We start from the raw sequence: 21,223 nt of genomic DNA on the forward strand, positions 1-21,223 counted from the left end.
CTTTCAAAGTCACTGAAAGTACAACTGAACTGAGAGGGTTGTGGTTATTTCATTCCTTTAAAAAAAATGCAGATTGCCTGGCTGTCCTGCTGATCTCTGCCACTACTACCCTTAAAGAGAACTCGAGGTGGGTTTTAAAGGGGAACTGAAGTAAGAGGTATACGGAGGCTGCCATATTTATTTCCTTTTAATCAATACCAGTTGCCTGGCAGCCCTGCTGGTCTATTTCTCTGCAGTAGTATCTGAATAACACCAGAAACAAGCATGCAGCTAGTCTTGTCAGATCTGACTTTAAAGTCTGAAACACCTGATCTGCTGCATGCTTGTTCAGGGGCTATGGCTAATAGTATTAGAGGCAGAGGATCAGCATGGCTGCCAGGCAACTGGTCTTACTTAAAAAGAAATAAACATGGCAGCCTCCATATACCTCTCTCTTCAGTTCCTCTTTAGGAATGCCATTAGGACACAGATGCTGGTTCTGCATACAATGGCCAGCTTTTGTTACTATACTGAGCTCCCCCCTGCCCCTCCCCCCCCCCGGACCCCCCTGCGCTCTGCTGTCCCTCGTAAATAAAACCGCTGTGCGTGTCGCTAGCAGGCTGTTTACCTCTGAGTGTCTGTCACTGCCGCTCCCCCACCTTCTCTACAGCGCCGCTCCCCGCCTGCGTCCCTTCCCTCCCCACTGATTGGAGGATAGGTGCAGTACTTCAAAATACAGTGGAACCTTGGTTTGCAATAATTTGTTCAGAAAACATTCTTGTTATCCAAAGCTCTCTTGCAGTATATCAAAGTGAATATCCCCATTAGAATGAATGGAACATCGGATAATTCTTTCCATAATCCAAAATCATTGATAGAAATATATTTCATACAAAGTACTGTACTGTATAAATGAAAAATGGCTTTTACTATAACAGATCATTGCTATCTGTTGGCTCACCCCAACCTTTTTGTGTGTGGCTTTATCAAGGAACTTACCAAATGACAGATGCTTTTTCCTACTTTTGAGGATTTAACAAAAATGTGATATTGTACAGTCACTACACTCAGATTAAAGGACCACTATTGCAAACACAATTTTAAAATTTTAAATACACGAAAACATAAATAAAAAGTACATTTTTCCCAGAGTAAAGTGAGCTATAAATTACATTCCTCCTAGGTTGCTGTCACTTACAGTAGGAGGCAGTAGAAATTTGACAGAACTGACAGAATTTGGAGTAGAGTATTATTATTAGTTAAGGGAATGCTCCTTGTTGATGCAAAGGGCAGAAAAGGCAGGACTTCACAGGGTCATCCACTTTACCCCAATCAAACACTTAAAAGTTTTAGTAAGGATTGTATGTTGCTTTGAGATACCACAGCAATATTTGAAGTTTACAACATTTTTATTTGCACAATACAAAAATGTTTCTTATAGGAAATGGTTAAGACAATCCAGTCAATCTTCATGAAGGTCACAAATGATCAAGACACATCAAAAAAGTTACATTATCATGAGATCGATATTGTTGTAACAGATTTTGGCTTGGAGTAGTCACAATACTTTACTAAGCAACACCACTAGTTTGTCTATTCATCAGTCCTTTAGTGTTAAAAAGATTATTGTTTCTCCCAGGACCAATGAACAGCCTCCATACAAGGCCCAATCAATAAACAAAAAGGACCATCTGTGCCAACCAGTCCAGATATTGCCCAGAACCCAGGGGCAAACCCAGGATTCCTGGGGGAATTCCTGAAAGGTCTTTTTGTCCAGTGGTCCCAAACGATCAATTCCTCTGATCGAAATCAATTGAGAATCATTTTCGTTCATACACTACAGAAGGATTTTCAATACTTTGCAGCAGGGAATCATTAAAAAAAATGACTGGATTGCAGCATTGCACTGTGTTATGGGCCACATATCGATCGATACAGGAAAATAAATGTGTCTATGGTCTGCTGTGAGTATGGCACAACGTAACCTTTTTTTTTTTTAGGAAGTAAATACTTTTATTTACACTAATCTGTACATCAGGCAAAAAAGAGGGATAGTGGTACTGGTATGTAACTTTCCATACTACCACCCGCTGAAGTCTAGGAAGCAGATAGGGCTGGTTCAGCTTACAATCATGCACATTTAAAGATTTCACGGGCCACATAAAATGGCGGGGTAGGCTAAGTTTTGCCTGCGGACCTTGAGTTTGGCACCTACTGTCTAGACAGTCCATCTGGTCCTGTAGCACAGATTGCTGATGTTCATACTGATGGCCATGAGTAGTCTGTCAGAACACACAGAGCATTAGCGAGCCATAGTGCCCATCCTGACCCCTGTCCAGAGCCAAAGGTGCCTACAATGGTCACATGAGCATGTCAACTGGACTGTGGAACATTAGAAAAAGATGGATGCTACTTTGACATATACCCTTTCCAGGGCCGGTTCTAGACTTTTTGTCTGAGCTGGTGGTCATTTCAGATGCAGCCTTAGCAGGGCCGGACTTCTGGCAAGGCCACATAGGCCATGGCCTAGGGAACCAGAAATTTAGGGGCGGCTCAGTGATGAGCAGTAAAGCTGTTCTATGCAGCCATCCCTATCTACAAGGACAGCTTTAACCTTTGAACTCTCTTTCCTGTACTTGTGTCGTCCCTGCAAGGCCTGTAAGCTCTATCCTGTAGGTTCACCTCAGCCTAACTCTCATGGTGACACAATAACTCCATCATTAACGAGATGGCAAACATAACATAAAAGTTCAAAACATAATTTATAATCTATACGCATATTACTAAAATAGCTATTGTCTGTGACACCAATGATAGAAAGTAAGTAGAATTCTCATTGGGGCACACAGAGATAACAACCATACAGATGGTATAGTTGGCCTTGGGTGGTAAAAAGTACAAATCCGGCCCTGAGCCTTAGTGGTATGCGCTGGCGTTCTCCTCGCTGTTCTACCAAATGTAAGTTACACATTTTTTTCTGCTTAGCTGCTCCCGAGGTTTTAAATTTAGGTTAGGTCACTTGCCCGGAGGTCTGCCTCACCGTGGCGCAAGTGTCTAGTATAATATACTTTGCATGCAAACCATATTGGAAGCTAAAGTACCTCCTAGTTTAATAAATGTTAGCACTTGTCTTGGATGCAGGGCATGCATTTTTCAGTCTGGCAGAGGCAGTGTATTCCTGTGCGATTAAAGAGAACCCGAGGTGTGTTTAAAGAATGTTATCTGCATACAGAGGCTGGATCTGCCTATACAGCCCAGCCTCTGTTGCTATCCCAAACCCCACTAAGGTCCCCCTGCACTCTGCAATCCCTCATAAATCACAGCCATGCTGTGAGGCTCTGTTTACATCTGTAGTGTCAGTCTCAGCTGCTCCCCCGCCTCCTGCATAGCTCCGGTCCCTGCCCCCATCCCTTCCCTCCAATCAGCAGGGAGGGAAGGGATGCAGGCGGGGACTGGAGTTCTGCAGGAGGCGGAGAGAGCAGCAGACTGACACTATAGAGATAAACACAGCCAGCTCTGACAAGCTGTTTGTCAGCAGCATGGCTGTGATTTATGAGGGATTGCAGAGTGCAGGGGGACCTTAGGGGGGTTTGGGATAGCAACAGAGGCTGGGCTGTATAGGCAGATCCAGCCTCTGTATGCAGATAATATTCTTCAAACCCACCTCGGGTTCGCTTTAACCATTCAATTGCAGCATGTGTTTAGGGATGCGCAGCCTTTCCCCCCACCTTTCCTAGACTTTTTGTTGCCTGAGGCAAACTTGTGAGGAAGCGCCCTCCACCCCCACCCGACTCCAATTTGGTATGATCACACAGCACCCAATAATTTACTTTGCTTCATTTTATGTTCTCACATGACATGCTGCAGCTCAGCACAATAGCATGCTGGCTGGCTGTGAATCTGTGACAAACAAACTGCTCACCCTGCTCACCCTCCACTCCATTCCTCCTGAGGAAGGTACACACAGTACAAAAATGCTGCCCCTGAAATCTCTGCGCCTGATGCAAATGTTTCACCTTGCTTCATGCAGGGGTGCCGCCAGCATACAAGCAAGCCAAGCCCCCGCTTTGGGCCTCGCTCTGCTGCTGGTGACGGGCGGGCACTGGGCGTGAGGGCACCAGGCGGAGCGGTGGGGAGAGAGAAGTTTCAACTTACCTTCCTCGATCCTGACAGCTTCTATCTACTTCCTGTCCCGGCGTCTGTCGCTATGGTAATAGCTCCCCCTGTGATGACTTACCGCATGTCATCACAGGGGGAGCTCTTACTGATGCAACGCGCGCTGGGAGAGGCTGAAGATAGAAGCTGCGTGCAGGATGAAGGCAGGTAAGTGGAAAGTTCTCTCTCCCCGCCGCTGCGCACAACCTCCTGGCTATATAGGGGAGGGGGGCATCTACCTATCTAACCGATACTGTGGGCATATACCTATCTAACCTATCCTATACTGGGGGACATATACCTATCTAACCTATACTGGGGACATATACCTATCTAATTTATACTGGGGGACATTTCTAACCTATACTGGGGGACGTATACCTATCTAACCTATACTGGGGGCATATACCAATCTAATTTATACTGGGGGAATATACCTATCTAACCTGTACTGAGGGCATATACCTATCTAACCTATACTGGGGGACATATACCTATCTAACTTATACTGGGGGACATATACCTATCTAACCTATACTGGGAGACATATACCTATCTAACCTATACTAGGGGACATATACCTATCTAACCTATACTGGGGGACATATACCTATCTAACCTATACTGGGGGACATACACCTATCTAACTTATCCTGGGGGACATATACCTATCTAACCTATACTGGGGGCACATACCTATCTACCCTATACTGGGGGCATATACCAATCTAATCTATACTGGGGGCATATACCTATCTAACCTATACTGGGGCAAATATACTGGCTACCTACAGTGGATTGCAAAAGTATGCAGCCCCCTTTGAAGTTTTCCACATTTTGTCACATTACTGCCATAAACATGAATTTATTTTATTGGAATTCCATGTGAAAGACCAATACAAAGTGATGTACACGTGAGAAGTGGAACGAAAATCATACATGATTCCAAAATTTTTTTACAAATCAATAAGTGCAAAGTGGGGTGTGCGTAATTATTCAGCCCCCTAAATCAATACTTTGTAAAACCACCTTTTGCTGCAATTACAGCTGCCAGTCTTTTAGGGTATGTCTATACCAGCTTTGCACATCTAGAGACTAAAATCCTTGCCCATTCTTCTTTGCAAAACAGCTCCAGCTCAGTCAGATTAGATGGACAGAGTTTGTGAACAGCTGTTTTCAGATATTGCCACGCTTTCTCGATTGGATTTAGATCTGGACTTTGACTGGGCCATTCTAACACATGGATGTGTTTTGTTTTAAACCATTCCATTGTTGCCCTGGCTTTATGTTTAGGGTTGTTGTCCAGCTGGAAGGTGAACCTCCACCCCAGTCTCAAGTCTTTTGCAGACTCCAAGAGGTTTTCCTCCAAGATTGCCCTGTATTTAGCTCCATAAATCTTCCCATCAACTCTGACCAGCTTCTCTGTCCCTGCTGAAGAGACGCACCCCCAGAGCATTATGCTGCCACCACCATATTTGACAGTGGTAATGGTGTGTTCTGAGTGATGTGCTGTGTTAGTTTACCGTCACACATAGCGTTTTGCATTTTGGCCTAAAAGTCCCATTTTGGTCTTATCTGACCAGAGCACCTTCTTCCACATGTTTGCTGTGTCCCCCACATGGCTTGTGGCAAACTGCAAACAGGATCTACTATGCTTTTCTGTTCACAATGGCTTTCCTCTTGCCACTCTTCCATAAAGGCCAACTTTGTGCAGTGCATGACTAATAGTTGTCCTATGGACAGATTCCCCCCCCCCCCCCCCCCCCCGAGCTGTAGATCTCTGCAGCTCGTCCAGAGTCACCATGGGCCTCTTGGCTGCATTTCTGACCAGCGCTCTTCTTTTTTGGCCTGTGAGTTTAGGTGGACGGCCTTGTCTTGGTAGGTTTACAGTTGTGCCATACTCCTTCCATTTCTGAATGATCGCTTGAACAGTGCTCTGTGGGATGTTCAAGGCTTTGAAAATCTTTTTGTAGCCTAAGCCTGCTTTACATTTCTCAATAACTTGATCCCTGACCTGTCTGGTGTGTTCTTCGGACTTCATGGTGTTGTTTCTCCCAATATTCTCTTAGACAACCTCTGAGGCCGTCACAGAGCAGCTATATTTGTACTGACATTAGATTACACATAGGTGAACTCTATTTAGTTATTAGCCCTCATCAGGCAATGTCTATGGGCATTGACTGCACTCAGACCAAAGGGGGCTGAATAATTACGCACACCTCACTTTGCAGTTATTGATTTTTAAAAAATGTTTGCAATCATGTATGAATTTCGTTCCACTTCTCACATGTACACCACCTTGTATTGGTCTTTCACGTGGCATTCCAATAAAATTGATTCATGTTTGTGGCAGTAATGTGAAAAAATGTGGAAAACTTCAAGGGGGCCGAATACTTTTGCAAGCCACTGTATATTGGAGGCACCTATCTATCTAACCTATATGGGGGCACCAACCTATCTAACCTATATGAGGGCACCTACCTATCTTACCTATACTGGGGGCAACTATATGGGCTACTTATACTGGGGGGTCCTATAGCTGGCTACCTATACTGTGGGCACCTATACCGGTCTCCAGGTTGGGGCGCATTTTACATCCTCGCCCTGGGTGAAATTTAGCCTAGAAACTGCTAGTATTTGGCTCCACCCACCTCATGTTTTGGCCACACCCATTTTTTGCCTTTTGGGTGTGGCTATCCATTTTTTAGAAGCGCTGCTTCTTTCATGGATGGGGGCCTCAAGTTATGGACTGCTTGGGGCCACCAAAACCTTAGCTGCCCCCTGGCATTATAAAAGAAACGGCCCTGACCCTTTCCTAGAGTTGTTTTAGGTTATGTTCACCAGTTTATGGCAATGATATTTCCTGATGGCAGATTGTTGCTAGCTGCTGATATTTTGCTGTAATATACCACAGGACACCTTTATAGACTCTTGTGGAGTCCATAAATGTTTTGACTACCAGTGTATGGATGAACAGGCACAAATAGCTATCTGAATACTGTATTTTTTGAAGCAGCCGTAAAATGAACTTAAAAGTCGGATTTCTTGAGCCTCATGTTTATGGCAAGAAAGTCGAAAGAGGAAGGACATGTAGACATATTTAAATCTACAAGAGGGCGGCACGTGCGTGACGTCATGCAGTGGATGGGGTGGGGGAGCGGCATGAACAATGAGATTGGCCATCGGTCAGGTGAGTTGATCTGCTGGGCTGATCACTCACGGGTTGGGGTTGGAGGACTCTGTACGCACGCTTGATTATTGGCTGGGGCTGTAGATATACTGGCCTCCTCACTTGACTTTAGTCAAGCGTGTGTATGAGCCTTACAACTTTTAGCCATAGACCGTGAACAAGCATGCTGATCAGGTATTTCTGACTGAAGTCTGATTGGATTAGCTGCTTGCTTATCTCTGTTGTGTGATTCAGGCAATACTGCAGCCAAAGAGATCAGTAGGAAAGCCAGGCAACTAGTAATGTTTAAAAATAAATGAATATGGCCGCCTCTATATGCCTCTCACCTCGGGTTTGCAATTGTCAATAGACATGAGATTGTTTGTTCTGGTTTTAAAAAAAGCAGATTGAATATCATCTCTTGATTACATGCTTATGCAGGAATATCTTTAGCAAGAAGTTATACCACCCATCAATCTCACACCACCTAAAGATAATCTGCAAAGTCAAAGGCAGGTTAGCACACTGTTATCTCTGTCTATAGAGTATTTATTAAATCAAAGCATCAGCAGTCAACACAAATGTATAGACAAATATTGTATACAAACAATTGACAGCTATTCTAAATAACGGTGTGCTAACCTACTTTATGGATTGTGACTGGTGGTGTGGTTTGCCACCCTGCTTATTATTAGAGATGTCGCGAACCTCCGATTTTCGGTTCGCGAACCGGGTTCGTGAACCTTCGCGAAAGGTTCGGTTCGCGGAAAAGTTCGCGAACCGCAATAGACTTCAATGGGGAGGCGAACTTTGAAAAATAGAAAAAATTATGCTGGCCACAAAAGTGATGGAAAAGATGTTTCAAGGGGTCTAACACCTGGAGGGGGGCATGGCGGAGTGGGATATATGGCCAAAGTCCCGGGGAAAAATCTGGATGTGACGCAAAGCAGCGTTTTAAGGGCAGAAATCACATTGAATGCTAAATTGCAGGCCTAAAGTGCTTTCAAACATCTTGCATGTGTATACATCAATTAGGGAGTGTAATTAGAGTTCTGCTTCACACTGACACACCAAACTCACCGTGTAACGCACCGCAAACAGCTGTTTGCGTAGTGACGGCCGTGCTGGACTGATGCGCAACATGGCCAGAGTGCAGGCCGTGGCAGTTTTCCAGCCCATATGGTCGCCGGGCTGTGGTAGTTAAACGATAAAACAACAGTGACTGTCCAGCTGATCAAATTTGGTCTGTCCACAATGAAGCAACGACCTTATTATCTTCTTGTATGTAGGTAGGCATAGGTAGGAGTCCCAGTATAGGTAGATAGGCATAGGTAGGTGCCTCAGTAGTTAGCTAGGCATAGTTAGGAGACCCAGTATAGGTAGGTAGGCATAGGTAGGAGTCCAAGTATAGGTAGGTAGGCATAGGTAGGTGCCTCAGTAGTTAGCTAGGCATAGGTAGACCCAGCATAGGTAGGTAGGCATAGGTAGGAGACCCAGTATAGGGAGGTAGGTATAGGTAGGTGCCTCAGTAGTTAGCTAGGCATAGGTAGGAGACCCAGTATAGGTAGGTAGGCATAGGTAGGTGTCCCAACAATCAGCCAGGAGCAAGCCAAGAGCCTAACTAATCTTTCCCTAGGAGAAAAAATCTGCAGCAGCTCTCCCTAGTCTGTCTATTTGCAGCAGGCACACGAGTGAGTGTCATGGCCAGCGAGCCTGCCTTATATAAGGGGGGGGTGGGGCTCCAGGGCTTAATGTAGCCTGAATGGCTACAATGTGCCTGCTGACTGTGATGCTGAGGGTCAAAGTTGACCCTCATAGTGCATTATGGGGCAAATCGAACTTCCGCAAAAGTTCGCCTGGTGAAGGCGAACGCGAACCCCCAAAGTTCGTCTGGAACCGTTCGCTATATCTCTACTTATTATATACCAAAGACGTTTAAGTAAGGTTTGCCACTTTAAAAATCCTACTTGCAGAAGATAATCTAGTACATAGCAACTCTCTTATAGTTTCAGCAGACTAGAGGTCCTGAATTTCTCTCCAATGATAGTTACCGGTACTTATAGGTGTAATTGCTGGAAAAGACTATGAACAAACAAAAACTGACACCTATTATTCTGTTACTTCTTTTCAGGAGTGCCCAAGTGGTTTGGTGGATGAGGACACATTCAAGCTGATCTACTCCCAGTTCTTCCCCCAAGGAGGTCAGTGGACGTTGATGATGGTTTTCTGTACAGTTCCTGTATCTGGTGAAAGGAGAAAAAGAGGAATTACAGTTAGTAGGCTGTCAGATGTGAATATGTTATCATAATTTCTTCATCATATGGTTGTGGCATTTGAAGAAAACATTCAATTGTAGTGTTGTTGTTTGAATTCGGCACCACGTGGTTTGGAACCTGAACACATGCATTCAGCACCATTTCAGTACCAAACAGCAATACATTTCATTTTATTCTGATACTTTCTCCTTCCAAGCAGGAAGGAGGAAGTATCACAATTAAATGAAACACACCCCCTCCTGCCGCTCGGTGCTGAATGTGTGTGTTTGGGTACCAAACCACGCAGTGCTGACTTCCAACACTAGTCATTTGTATCTGCTTTTTGTCTTGTTTTTAACTGGAGAACTTGGCAATATGTTTAAACAGATGTTTGATGTAAGATTTTGTTTCTCTGTGATTATTTAAAACTCTGCTAAGCGCTCTATTTTTGAGCTCCACTGACCTGGCAATGTCACGTTAAACATCTAATTTCACAAATACATCAACATCAATACAGTATAGGCTCACCAAGAGAGAATCTCTATCTCATAACAGCCAGAATGACCTCTAACCTGAAGTCAGCTGACCAATTGGGATGGAGTCGGCAATGTGACTGCATTCACCAACACGCCTTTCCATTGGGACACGCTGGCTTCAGGTCAGAGGTCATGCTGGCCATTAGATTGTAAGCTCATTTGGCATGACCCTCTTCTCCATGTGCTCTTCTCCACCACCACTTGGACATAGTGACTCTTTTATTTAGGGAGCCTTGCAATCTCTGCACTATTGTTTATTGTTTGACTATTTTGTATATAATTGTTTAATGCTGCAATGTCCCCGTGCTGTATTGTTAGACGTTGTCTCCCTATCTTTTGTATAGTGCTACATAATATGTAAGTTTACATCGAAGCATGCCCAGCTGCAATGTAGTCTTTGCTCCCCCCAACCACGTTGTGGGCCGATCGTCATTCCTCTGCCTCCCTCCATAGCAATAGAATGCATCCCTAGCCTGAAGGCTAGAGATGTGTCTGTACAGCATCGGTCTCCAATTTGTTGCCAGAGGGATAATTTCCCAATTTCCTGATGGGTAAAAATAATCGCAAGTGTGTAGGTACCTCCCTTGAATCTGTTGTACAGGTGGCACCACTAGTCATGGCCAGAGGTGGAATTCATCCTGATCTCCACCACGTTTCAGACGCCTCTGCCATTAGTTATTATTATTTAGTATTTATACAGTGTCGACATCTTCCACAGCGCTGAACAGAGTATTTTGCCTTGTCACTTAATTGTCCCTCACAGGGGTTCACAATCAATCCCTACCACCAGGGCCGGTTCTAGAAAGGCATAAATGAGGGGCAGTCAGAAATGTGAAGAGGGCATCATGTTCGAGCACATTTTTTGTTCACTAATGCTAGTGTGGCGCGCAAGAAATGGGTGTGGTCATGACTTCTTGTGGGCGGGGCTAACTGTAATGTAACGCGTAACAGTGAGGCGGCAATGCAACAACCATTACTTCCAACACATGAAATGCAAGAACCATTTACCTCCAACACATAAAATGCAATGCAACAACCATTCTCTCCGACACATGAAATGCAAGTATTATTACTTCCGACACATGAAATGCTAGAACTATTAATTCCAACACATGAAATGCAACAACTATTACTTTCGACACATGAATTGCAAGCACCATTACCTCTGACACATGAAATGAAAGCAGTGCTTCACCATAGAAATAATCGTAATGTTGCAATCTTTCACCGTAAAATAATCGTAACGCAGCAATGACTCTCCATAAAATAATCATAATGTGGCAAACTTGCACAAGAAAATAATCATAACGCAGCAATGATTCACCATAAAATAATCGTAATGCGGCAATCTTGCACCAGAAAATAATCGTAACACAGCAGCTTTTCACCAGAAAATAATCATAATGCGGCAATGTTTCACTAGAAAATAATTGCAATGTGGGCAGCGTTTCACTATAAAATAATTGAAATGTGGCCAGCGTTTCACCCAAAAATTATTGTAATGTGGTCAGAGTTTCACCATAAAATAATCACATTATGGCCAGCGTTTCACCATAAAATAATCATAATGTGGTCAGCGTTTCACCATAAAATAATCGTAATTTTCGTAATGTGGTCAGCGGTTCACCATAAAATAATCACATTGTCGCCAGCGTTTCACCATAAAATAATCATAATAGGGTCAGTGTTACACCATAAAATAATATTAATGTGGCCAGCGTTTCACCAAAAACTAATGCCCACCTGTAAAAAAAAAAAAGCATTTACTCACCTGCAGAATACTCTCTCCCTGGGCGCAGCTTCCTATGGTGATCTGCAGCGGCGCAGCCAGTCCCGCGCTGACAGGCAGAGAACAAGATGAAGACACAATTAGTCTCCAGTACAGGGCTTCGGGCGCCATCTTCCCGTAGTCCTGCTCTGCCTGCCGGAAGACTATGCAGGCTGGAGCGATGAGCTGCGGGGATGAACTGGTGCAGTGTCTATTAGATGCCGTGGCCAATTCATCACGGGGGTCCCACAGTCTGGTGGGGGAAAGTGGGCACGTCCCCTGCCCATTGTTCCGCTGTCCCCTGCCGCTCTGCCCCATTGCCTGCCTCTCGCCCCATGCTAGAGCCGGCCCTGCCTACCACAGTCATATGTGTGTGTGTGTATCATGTAGTGTATGGATCGTAGACTAGGGCCAATTAAGGGGGAAGCCAATTAACTTATATGTATGTTTTTGGGATGTGGGAGGAAACCGGAGTGTCCACGCAGACACAGCAAGAACATACAAACACCATGCAGATAGTGCCCTGGCTGGGATTTCAACCGGGACCCAGCGCTGCAAGGCGAGAACACTAACCACTACGCAACGCGAGAACACTAACCCTCCCTATCCTACTCAGACATATACACAGGTTTTCACACAATGTACTGCAAGGACAACTGCTCACCAGGTATGTACACCTGGTAACTAGCCGGTGCCAAGTCTCAGGCCGGATTGCTCACACAGCCCTGGAAATGTCCACACAAGTAAAGGGACGGCACACTACAAGTGTACGTGTTCCAATACACAGCAATTGATTTGCAGCCAGTAGTGTGCCGTCTCTTTACTTGTATAAACAAAGGTTTTAGCTGGAGAAGCGTTTTATGATAGTAAAATTGCATTTTTTTAAATGTTCAGGCTCAGTAATATGAAATAGTGCAGTGATCCTCTCACACTCAGTGACAGGTAAAATCTACAAGCTGCTGCTGTAAAGTACAATCACTGACTGCCCTTTGCACCTCAACAGCAATCATCCGTTCTCTTACATTAATGGACAGCACAGGGCCAGTGAGCATCAATATGAATGTGCCTGACCCAGCTTGCCTCTGATCTGAACCCAGAATAATGGCCATAAGCAGAGGTGAGGAAGGCCTGGCATATTATCATAAGGAGAAAACAACAAGCTCTTTCCTTCATAAACATACAGATCAATAAGTTGAGATGTGGTAAAGGAGGACACTGCGAAACAGCACGTCTGAGAAGAGCAAAGTGTATTCTCGTGAAAGATTTCTTTTAATGTACTTAAGGGATTTAACTCATGACCTTTAAAATGGTAATAACTTTTTTTTCCCTTCAAATCTGTCCCACTTACTGTTAGCATTAGTATGGATATGCCTATCTGTTCAAGTAAAAGAATAAGCAGTTGTCTGGATAGCATATACAGTATATGATATGAGCACAGCTCAGCGTCCTACAGCGCACGACTGTGGCCGGGAGCGCCTGTGCAGTGATGTCCGACTCCGGCAATCTGGAAGAGGCTGCTGGGGGGCATTTAGCTGGCAAAGGAGGGTAATAGTGGAGAACAGGGGTAGCGGTGGGCATCAGGACAGCTCATTGTACATGACTGCTCCCCCCTGTTTCTCCTAGTCTTTTCTGCTTTGGTATCCTTTAACCACTTAAGCCCAACTGGACGAACATTCTCGTCCAGTTGGGCTGCGTGCTCTCCCGCGGGCCGCACGCGCTCCCGTGTACGCTCCCGCCGCCGGCCGTTAGCCCCGCGATCAATGAAAGGGAATTTTAGATCCCTTTCTTTGATCGAAGCCCCCTGCAGAAAAGCCGACAGCATCTCATCAGACGCTGCGGTTTTTCTTAGTTTTAAAAAGTACCCCGTCTTCATTCTTCTTCCTGGAAGCAGACGATCACGCTTCCAGGACTTTTTCACTGTGCCCATCTTGTGGCCAAATAGTAAAACTACACACACATCCATTTTTTAATAAATAATTTTTTTTACATTTATAATAAGCTGTTTATCTCCCACACCAAAAATTACCCACATACAATTCAAAAAATACAAAAAAATTACAATAAAAAAACAAAAAAAAAACATAAATAGTTACCTAAGGGTCTGAATTTTTTAAATAAGCATGTAAAAGGAGTATATTAATATATTTTTTTACATTATGGGCTTGTAAATAGTGATGGATGCAAATTGAAAAAATGCACCTTTATTTCCAAATAAAATATCGGCGCCATACATTGTGATAGGGACATAATTTAAATGGTGTAATAAGCGGGACAAATGGGCAAATAAAATACATGGGTTTTAATTACGGTAGCATGTATTAATTTAAAACTCTAATGGCCAAAAACTGAGAAATAATGATTTTTTCCATTTCTTTCTTAATATTCCTGTTAAAATAGATTTAGAATAAAATAATTCTTAGCAAAATGTATCACCCAAAGAAAGCTTAATTGGTGGCAGAAAAAACAAGATATAGACCAATTAATTGTGATGAGTAGTGATAAAGTTATTGGAAATATAGGTTTTAAACCACTTTATCCACCACTACATTATATCTACGTCCTCTGTGACTTCATCTAAGTCAGGAGTCAGTAGATATACGTCCTGTAGCAGAAGCAGTGCTGTGCAGGATTGGTTTTGCTCCTGTGCACATTTCTGGCACTATCTGATGCAGCACTAATTGGTAAACAGGAATAAATGTTTTCGGAGCTAATGAGATTGATTTTTAACATTAAAAATACTTTTGTTTTCTCATTTCATAGTGAAAAACACACTCTGTAGCATTATTTCAGAATCAAATATCTTCACCATAAATTGTGACAGGAACATAATCTAAGTTTTGTGATAAGCGGTAAGAATAGCCAAACAAAATGTGTTTTTTATCTACAGTAGCACTTTTTTATTTTTAAACTGGAATTGGTAAAACTGAGAAATAATGTGTTTTTTAAATTTTTTTCCTTGTTTCCCCATTAAAATTCATAGAAATCAAAATTGTTCAAGGGAAAAAATGGCATACAATGAAAGCCTAGTTTGTCTTGAAAAAAACAATATATATTTCATTTATGTGTCATAAGTAGGGATAAAGTTATTTCTGATTAACCCATTCGCGTTCCGTCGTTTTCACTTGAGAAATGTTCACCTCCCATTCATTAGCCTATAACTTTATCACTACTTATCACAATGAACTGATCTATATCTTGTTTTTTCCGCCACCAATTAGGCTTTCTTTGGGGGTGTACATTTTGCTAAGAGCCACTTTACTGTAAATGCATTTTAACAGGAAGAATAAGAAAAAAACTGAAAAAATTCATTATTTCTCAGTTTTCAGCCATTATAGTTTTAAAATAATACATGCCTCCATAATTAAAACTCACGTATTGTATTTGCCCATATGTCCCGGTTATTACACCGTTAAAATTATGTCCCTATCACAATGTATGGTGACAATATTTTATTTGGAAATAAAGGTGCATTTTTTTCCGTTTTGCATCTATCACTATTTACAAGTTTAAAATAAAAAAAATATAGAAATATTTCATCTTTTCATTGATATTTAAAAAGTTTAGACCCTTAAGTAAATATTTACATGTTTTTTTTTTGTTTTTTATTGTAATGTTTTTTTTTTTTTTATATTAAACATTTTATTTGGGTAGTTTTGGGAGGGTGGGATGTAAACAATAGGTTTATAATGTAAATGTGTGTTGATTTTTATTTTTTTTTACTTTTAGTTGTAGTATTACTTTTTGGCTACAAGATGACGGCCATGAGTTTGTTTACATGACGTCACTCTAAGCGTAACATACGCTTAGAGAGATGCATGGGGGAGGTAACAGCCAGAAAAGGCGCAGCTTCCGAGAGAAGCTGTCGCTTTTTCAGTGGGGGAGAGGAATCAGTGATCGGGCACCATAGCCCGATTCACTGATTGCCTGGCTAACGAACCGCGGGCCGGGAGCACGCTTGCACGCGCGCGAACGGCGGCGGGAGCGCGCATGGTTCCTGGACGTAGTTTCTACGTCCAGGAACTAAAATAGGTTATATAAGGTCATAGCTAAACTGTCAAAACTACTCTGGTCCATAAGTGGGAAACAAGGGCCCATATGCAATTCGCTTTTTCACCTGCATTTTCTCCTAGGAGATAACTTTTCATCTCCAATTTAATTAAACTTTTTAGCACTTTGCAATGGAAAAAGTACCAAAAAGTAGGTGAAAAAGTACTGTCAAAATTATTTTGAGTATTTGTTTGCTTGCTGATAATGTAAAAGGCATTTTATTTATTAGTTGGGAAAATGTCACCTTGGAGAAAACTCAGGTGAAAAAGTGAATTGCATATGGGCCTAGGTCTGGATGTGAAGTGGTTAAACATAGCATAAAACTGTGGGATATCTAAAAGTTGTCTTTAGGAGGAGGGTAGATACAATTGTTTACCTCTTCACTTTGTTTTCACTTAAAGGACAACCGAGGTGACATATATGACATGATGAGATAGACATGGGTATGTACAGTGCCAAGCACACAAATGCATATGCTGTGTTCCTTTTTTTCTTTCTCTGCCTAAAAGAGTTAAACATCAGGTATGCAAGTGACAATTTATATCTGGGTCGGGACTGGGTCGGACTATAGCATAACCCTCACTGATAAGTAACTACAACCATAAAACAATATTCTGTCAGCAAATGACTTCTGAGAGCAGGAAAGAGACAAGAAAGGTCAATTGTTCATAGATTTGAGCTCTGGCATACTTCAATGAAGGTGTCATTGAGCAGAGACAATGGAACAGTGAAAACTTAAAAACTACATTTAAATATAAAATAAAGCTGTGTGATATCTAAAAAAAGCCAATTTTAGGAGACAGAGGATAGATACAATTGTTTAACTCATCAGTTTATTTTCACCTTGGATGTCCTTTAACCCTCCTGGCGGTCTATTAAAAACCGTAAGGGGGCAACGCAGCAGTTTTTTTTATTATTTTTTAAATCATGTAGTGAGCCTAGGGCTCGCTACATGATAGCCGCTGTGCAGCGGCATCCCCCCACCCGCTTCGAACAGGAAATCCCATTTAAAGAACGTGATTTCCTGGAGGGCTTCCCCCGTCGCCATGGCGACGGGCGGGATGACGTCACCGACATCATCGACGTTGTGACGTCAAAGGGAGTCCCGATCCACCCCTCAGCGCTGCCTGGCACTGATTGGCCAGGCAGCGCACGGGTTCTGGGGGGAGGGGCGGTGTGGCGAGTGGCAGCTAATCGGCGCGGAGCAGCGGCGATCGGAGTGCACACGCAGCTAGCAGAGTTACCGCCAGGAGGGTTAAAGGAAACCTGAAGCAAGGAAAATGATTTGAAATAAATACATGATGTAGCTGCAAATGAATATTACATACTAACCTCATCGTCAGTTCCTCTCAGAAGCTCACCATTTTTTTCTTACAGTGATCATTTCCAATTCTGACAATATTTTGTCAGAACTGAAATATACCAGTTGCTGTCAGTTATATATCAACAGCTGTCAGTTACAACTGAATGTGCAAGGTAATATCCATGTTTCCCTATGGCTCAAGTGGGTGATATTACAGTTTAACAGTGTGCTGACCAGGAAGCTGTTGTGGGGTAATGGACATTTTTAAAATGGAGGATGGAGAAATCCATTGATCACAGTGGACAAACAGGATGCAGGAGAGGAGAAAGAGATTGAGGAGTAGACTACACAGGAGGTAAGTATGACCTGTGTATGGTTATTTTGACTTTTTATTTTCAGTTCAGGTTCTCTTTAAGTAACACTTTAAGCTCCTATGCTTGCTGCCAGATCTAGGAGTGCTGCTTTATTCACTATATCTATGGATGGCAGTGGTTGTAAGGAGCTCATCCAGCCTCTCTTTATACTACAAGACTAATAACCTTACAGATCTATGTAAATAATATTTAAAGAGTAATTGTCGCGAAAATCTTAAAATTTAAAATATATACAAATGAGAAGTACATTTCTCCCGGAGTAAAATGAGCCATAAATTACTTTTCCCCTATGTTGCTGTCACTTACAGTAGGTAGTAGAAATCTGACAGAAGTGACAGGTTTTGGACTAGCCCATCTTCTCATAGGGGGTTCTCAGGGTTTTCTTTATTTTTAAAAGCACTTAGTGAATGGCAGTCGCTCCGTCCAACTGCCAAAATAGTGTGCAGTGAGCAGGGAGGCTGACCAACATCTTTGTATAGATTCTTTTCAGGGTGTGTCTTTATAAAGAATAAAGGCCATGCTGAGAATCCCCTATGTAGAGATGGACTAGCTCAAAACCTGTCGGTAATGTCAGATTTCTAATACCTACTGTAAGTGACAGCAACATAGGAGAAAAGTAATTTATGGCTCATTTTACTCTGGGAGAAATGTATTTCTTATTTGTATGTGTTTTAAATTTTAAAATGTTTGCGACAGTTCCTCTTTAAGGGAAATTTCTGTGTTTCAAGCTACATCATGAGTTGCATGACCATTTTAATGTTCATAAAAACAGATTGTTTTCTCTACAGATTAATACAGAGTGATCATTTTATGAATACTATATTTAGACATATATAATGTTTTCACTTTTGTTAAATATTGCATTAATGTAATCAGCTCCACTAACCTAATTGTCTCTGTGCTTTCAGATGCCACAATGTATGCACACTTTCTATTTAATGCCTTTGACTTGGAAAGAAGTGGCGCAATAAGGTTTGAGGTAACTAAAAGGATAACAATAGTTGAACAAAACAGGTTCTACACCACGTGCTGGGGGGATGTCTATTTAATCAGCTGCGTGTTAGATAAGGGATCCCTTAAACCCTGACACAGATCCTTTATTGATGTGGATTTTTTATATTATATTTTTAATACAATTTTATAAATTTTTTGTGTACACATACAAACTAATGCCGGGCATACACGGCACGTTTCTGGATGTAATTATGCGCCGTTTCGAGCCGCTGGCCGCTCGTCCGCATGGATCGATTCCCACTCGATCGAGCGGGGAATCTATCCGGCAGGTCATAGGACCTGTTGGATATTATCATTTGAGCCCATCAGCGGCTCGATTGATAAGGAAAGAAAGTGCCTTGTATGCCCAGCAGGCCCGGCCCTAGACTTTTTTGCCGCCTGAGGCAATCTGAGGCAATCTTTAAAGAAATCGGGCAATGGGCGGGGATCACTCACCTCTTCCTCGTTCCAGCCTGCGCTCCACTGACGTCACTTCCTGCTACGCCGCAGGAAGTGACGTCAGTGGAGCGCACGCTGGAACGAGGAAGAGGTGAGTGATCCCCGCCTGTTGCCTCTTACAATAGCTGCAGGCAGCGACGTAACTTTTTAAAGCTGGAGGGGAGCGGAGGACGGGGGACCCAGGCGAGGGAGGGGGGGGTCCGACCCCCCTCCCCGCCGCTAGGCCCAATACCCCCTTCCTGCCCGCTATCCCCTCCAGCTAGGGCGGCCCCCCACACCCACGGAAGGGCGGGTGCCGCCCCCCCCCCAGAAGTGCCGCCTGAGGCAAAAGTTTCACCCCGCCTCATGGGCGGGCCGGCCCTGATGCCCAGCATTAGGGAAACAGAAGGGCCCTTCGGTTAGCTGTATGCATGATACGAATGGATGAGTGAGTTTCTAGACATATTATGGGAATTTATGTAATTCTTTGAATAAATGTATACGCATTGTAGCGTGTGTTAGATTTGTTTATAATTGGATAACAATAGTTGGTAGAGGCTAAAAGACTGTTTAATGCTTTGCACACACCAGGGGCGTTTCTAGAGTCCTAAGAGATCTGGGGCACTATTGGGCACTCTAGCCAAAAATGGGTGTGGCCATGCACCAGAAGCTGTGACCATGGGTGGAGCCAAATTTACATGAACTTAAAAGCGGTTTAAGTAGTCCTGCCCAGCAAAATGTTGGATGAAACCCCCCTTTCCATTAATGCAAAAAAAAAACAAAAAACCCACTAGTGGGAGAAGCTCAGAAGAGATGTTCTCGACTCTCCCTGGGGGACATTCGGGGCACCCCAGAATAGATCTGTGGCATGTGCCACTGATTTTTGGGGCTAGCAATGCCCTTGGTACACACCAAGCAATTTCAGAGGGGTTGAAACAATTATTTTCAACAGGTCCGATCTGATTTCCGTTTTTCTGATCGATTTTCCGACCATTTCTATACAAAATGAATCAGTAAGACGAATGGAAACCAGATCGAACCTGTCTGAAATAATCAATTTGATCGATCTATCTGATGGTAAATTGCATGGTGTGTACCAGGCCTTAGCGAACTTGACTTCAACCAAGTGGCTTGTATTTGCTTTTCTATTGCAGGAATGCAACAGGAATATAACTGGTACTGCCGTGTATCGTGCTGCAATTTCCACAATCAAAGGGAAATAGATCAACTTGTTTCCCCCAGGTGTTTGTTCCCACTTCCCACAGTTAAAAACACACATACAACTAAAAAAACAAGAGCTTAACTTACCTGGGGCTTCTGCCAGCCCCCTGCAGCCGACCTGTGCCCACAAAGTTTCCAAACAATCCTGCCACGGTTCACTTTTCTTCACTCAGTAAAGAGAAGTCCACTGCGCCTTGTCCACGCATATTCTTCTCCAGTCGACAGGAGCGTGAAGGACGCACGCAGCCAGGGCCGCGCAGGTGCAGTGGACACCACCTGCAAGACGTGAAAGTGAGCCGTAGCGGGGGAATGGAGGATTGTTTGGAAAAAGAGGAAATGTAGTGAAAATAATGTATTGAATAAAATTGCTTATTTCTTTACAATATTCATTTCTAAATGATTTAGTCAGTATTGGCCCAATGTAAAATCTTTCCTCACCCCGATTTGCATTATGAAATTTATCACAGGTGGTGACATGTTTACTGCTGGCAAGGTGCATCACTGTGGTATGTTTGTTGAGAGTTCCGAAACAAGAACAAAATATACCTGGTCTCCCCAGAATGCTCTGGGGTGGAGTTCCACTTAGCTAATCAGCCTAGGCTAACCATTACTGAAAGGGCAGGGCTAAATTCAGTATACAACAATGTATAGATATTAGAAGTGTTTCTGATGCTGAAACCAGGAAAATTACTGTAAAAGTGGGTCGGGCCGGTTTTACCATAAAGCACTGTAGGCATGTCAAAAATGTGTGAGGGCCTCGGCCCTTCGCAGGACCGGTTTGACATCCCTGCTCTAGATGTAGAGCAGGGATGTCAAATAGGTCTCAGTTTTGGTTGAGTGTAACTTATAACTTCCTTCTTGTTGAGCAAGAGTTATCCCTCAAACAGAATTATTTAGATACTGCGAGATTGGGCACTTCCTCACCTCCCCCGGATGTAACGACAATCTCAAAGAACACCAATCCATTTGGGGAATTATTTACCCA

The 21,223-nt window shown here is 43.1% G+C and overlaps 1 protein-coding gene across 2 annotated transcripts in view; it reads left to right on the forward strand.

The window, feature by feature from the left end:
- Window positions 1-21,223, forward strand: part of KCNIP3 (potassium voltage-gated channel interacting protein 3) — a 206,795-nt gene that overhangs the window by 166,439 nt on the left and 19,133 nt on the right. For both annotated transcript variants that reach the window (XM_068274835.1, XM_068274836.1), the window contains exons 4-5: window positions 9,435-9,504; window positions 18,495-18,565. In XM_068274835.1, the coding sequence (XP_068130936.1) occupies window positions 9,435-9,504; window positions 18,495-18,565 (141 nt within the window). The remainder of the gene's footprint in view (window positions 1-9,434; window positions 9,505-18,494; window positions 18,566-21,223) is intronic.

Source organism: Hyperolius riggenbachi, chromosome 3, assembly GCF_040937935.1.
Source record: "Hyperolius riggenbachi isolate aHypRig1 chromosome 3, aHypRig1.pri, whole genome shotgun sequence".
In the NCBI taxonomy this organism is placed as follows: domain Eukaryota; kingdom Metazoa; phylum Chordata; class Amphibia; order Anura; family Hyperoliidae; genus Hyperolius; species Hyperolius riggenbachi.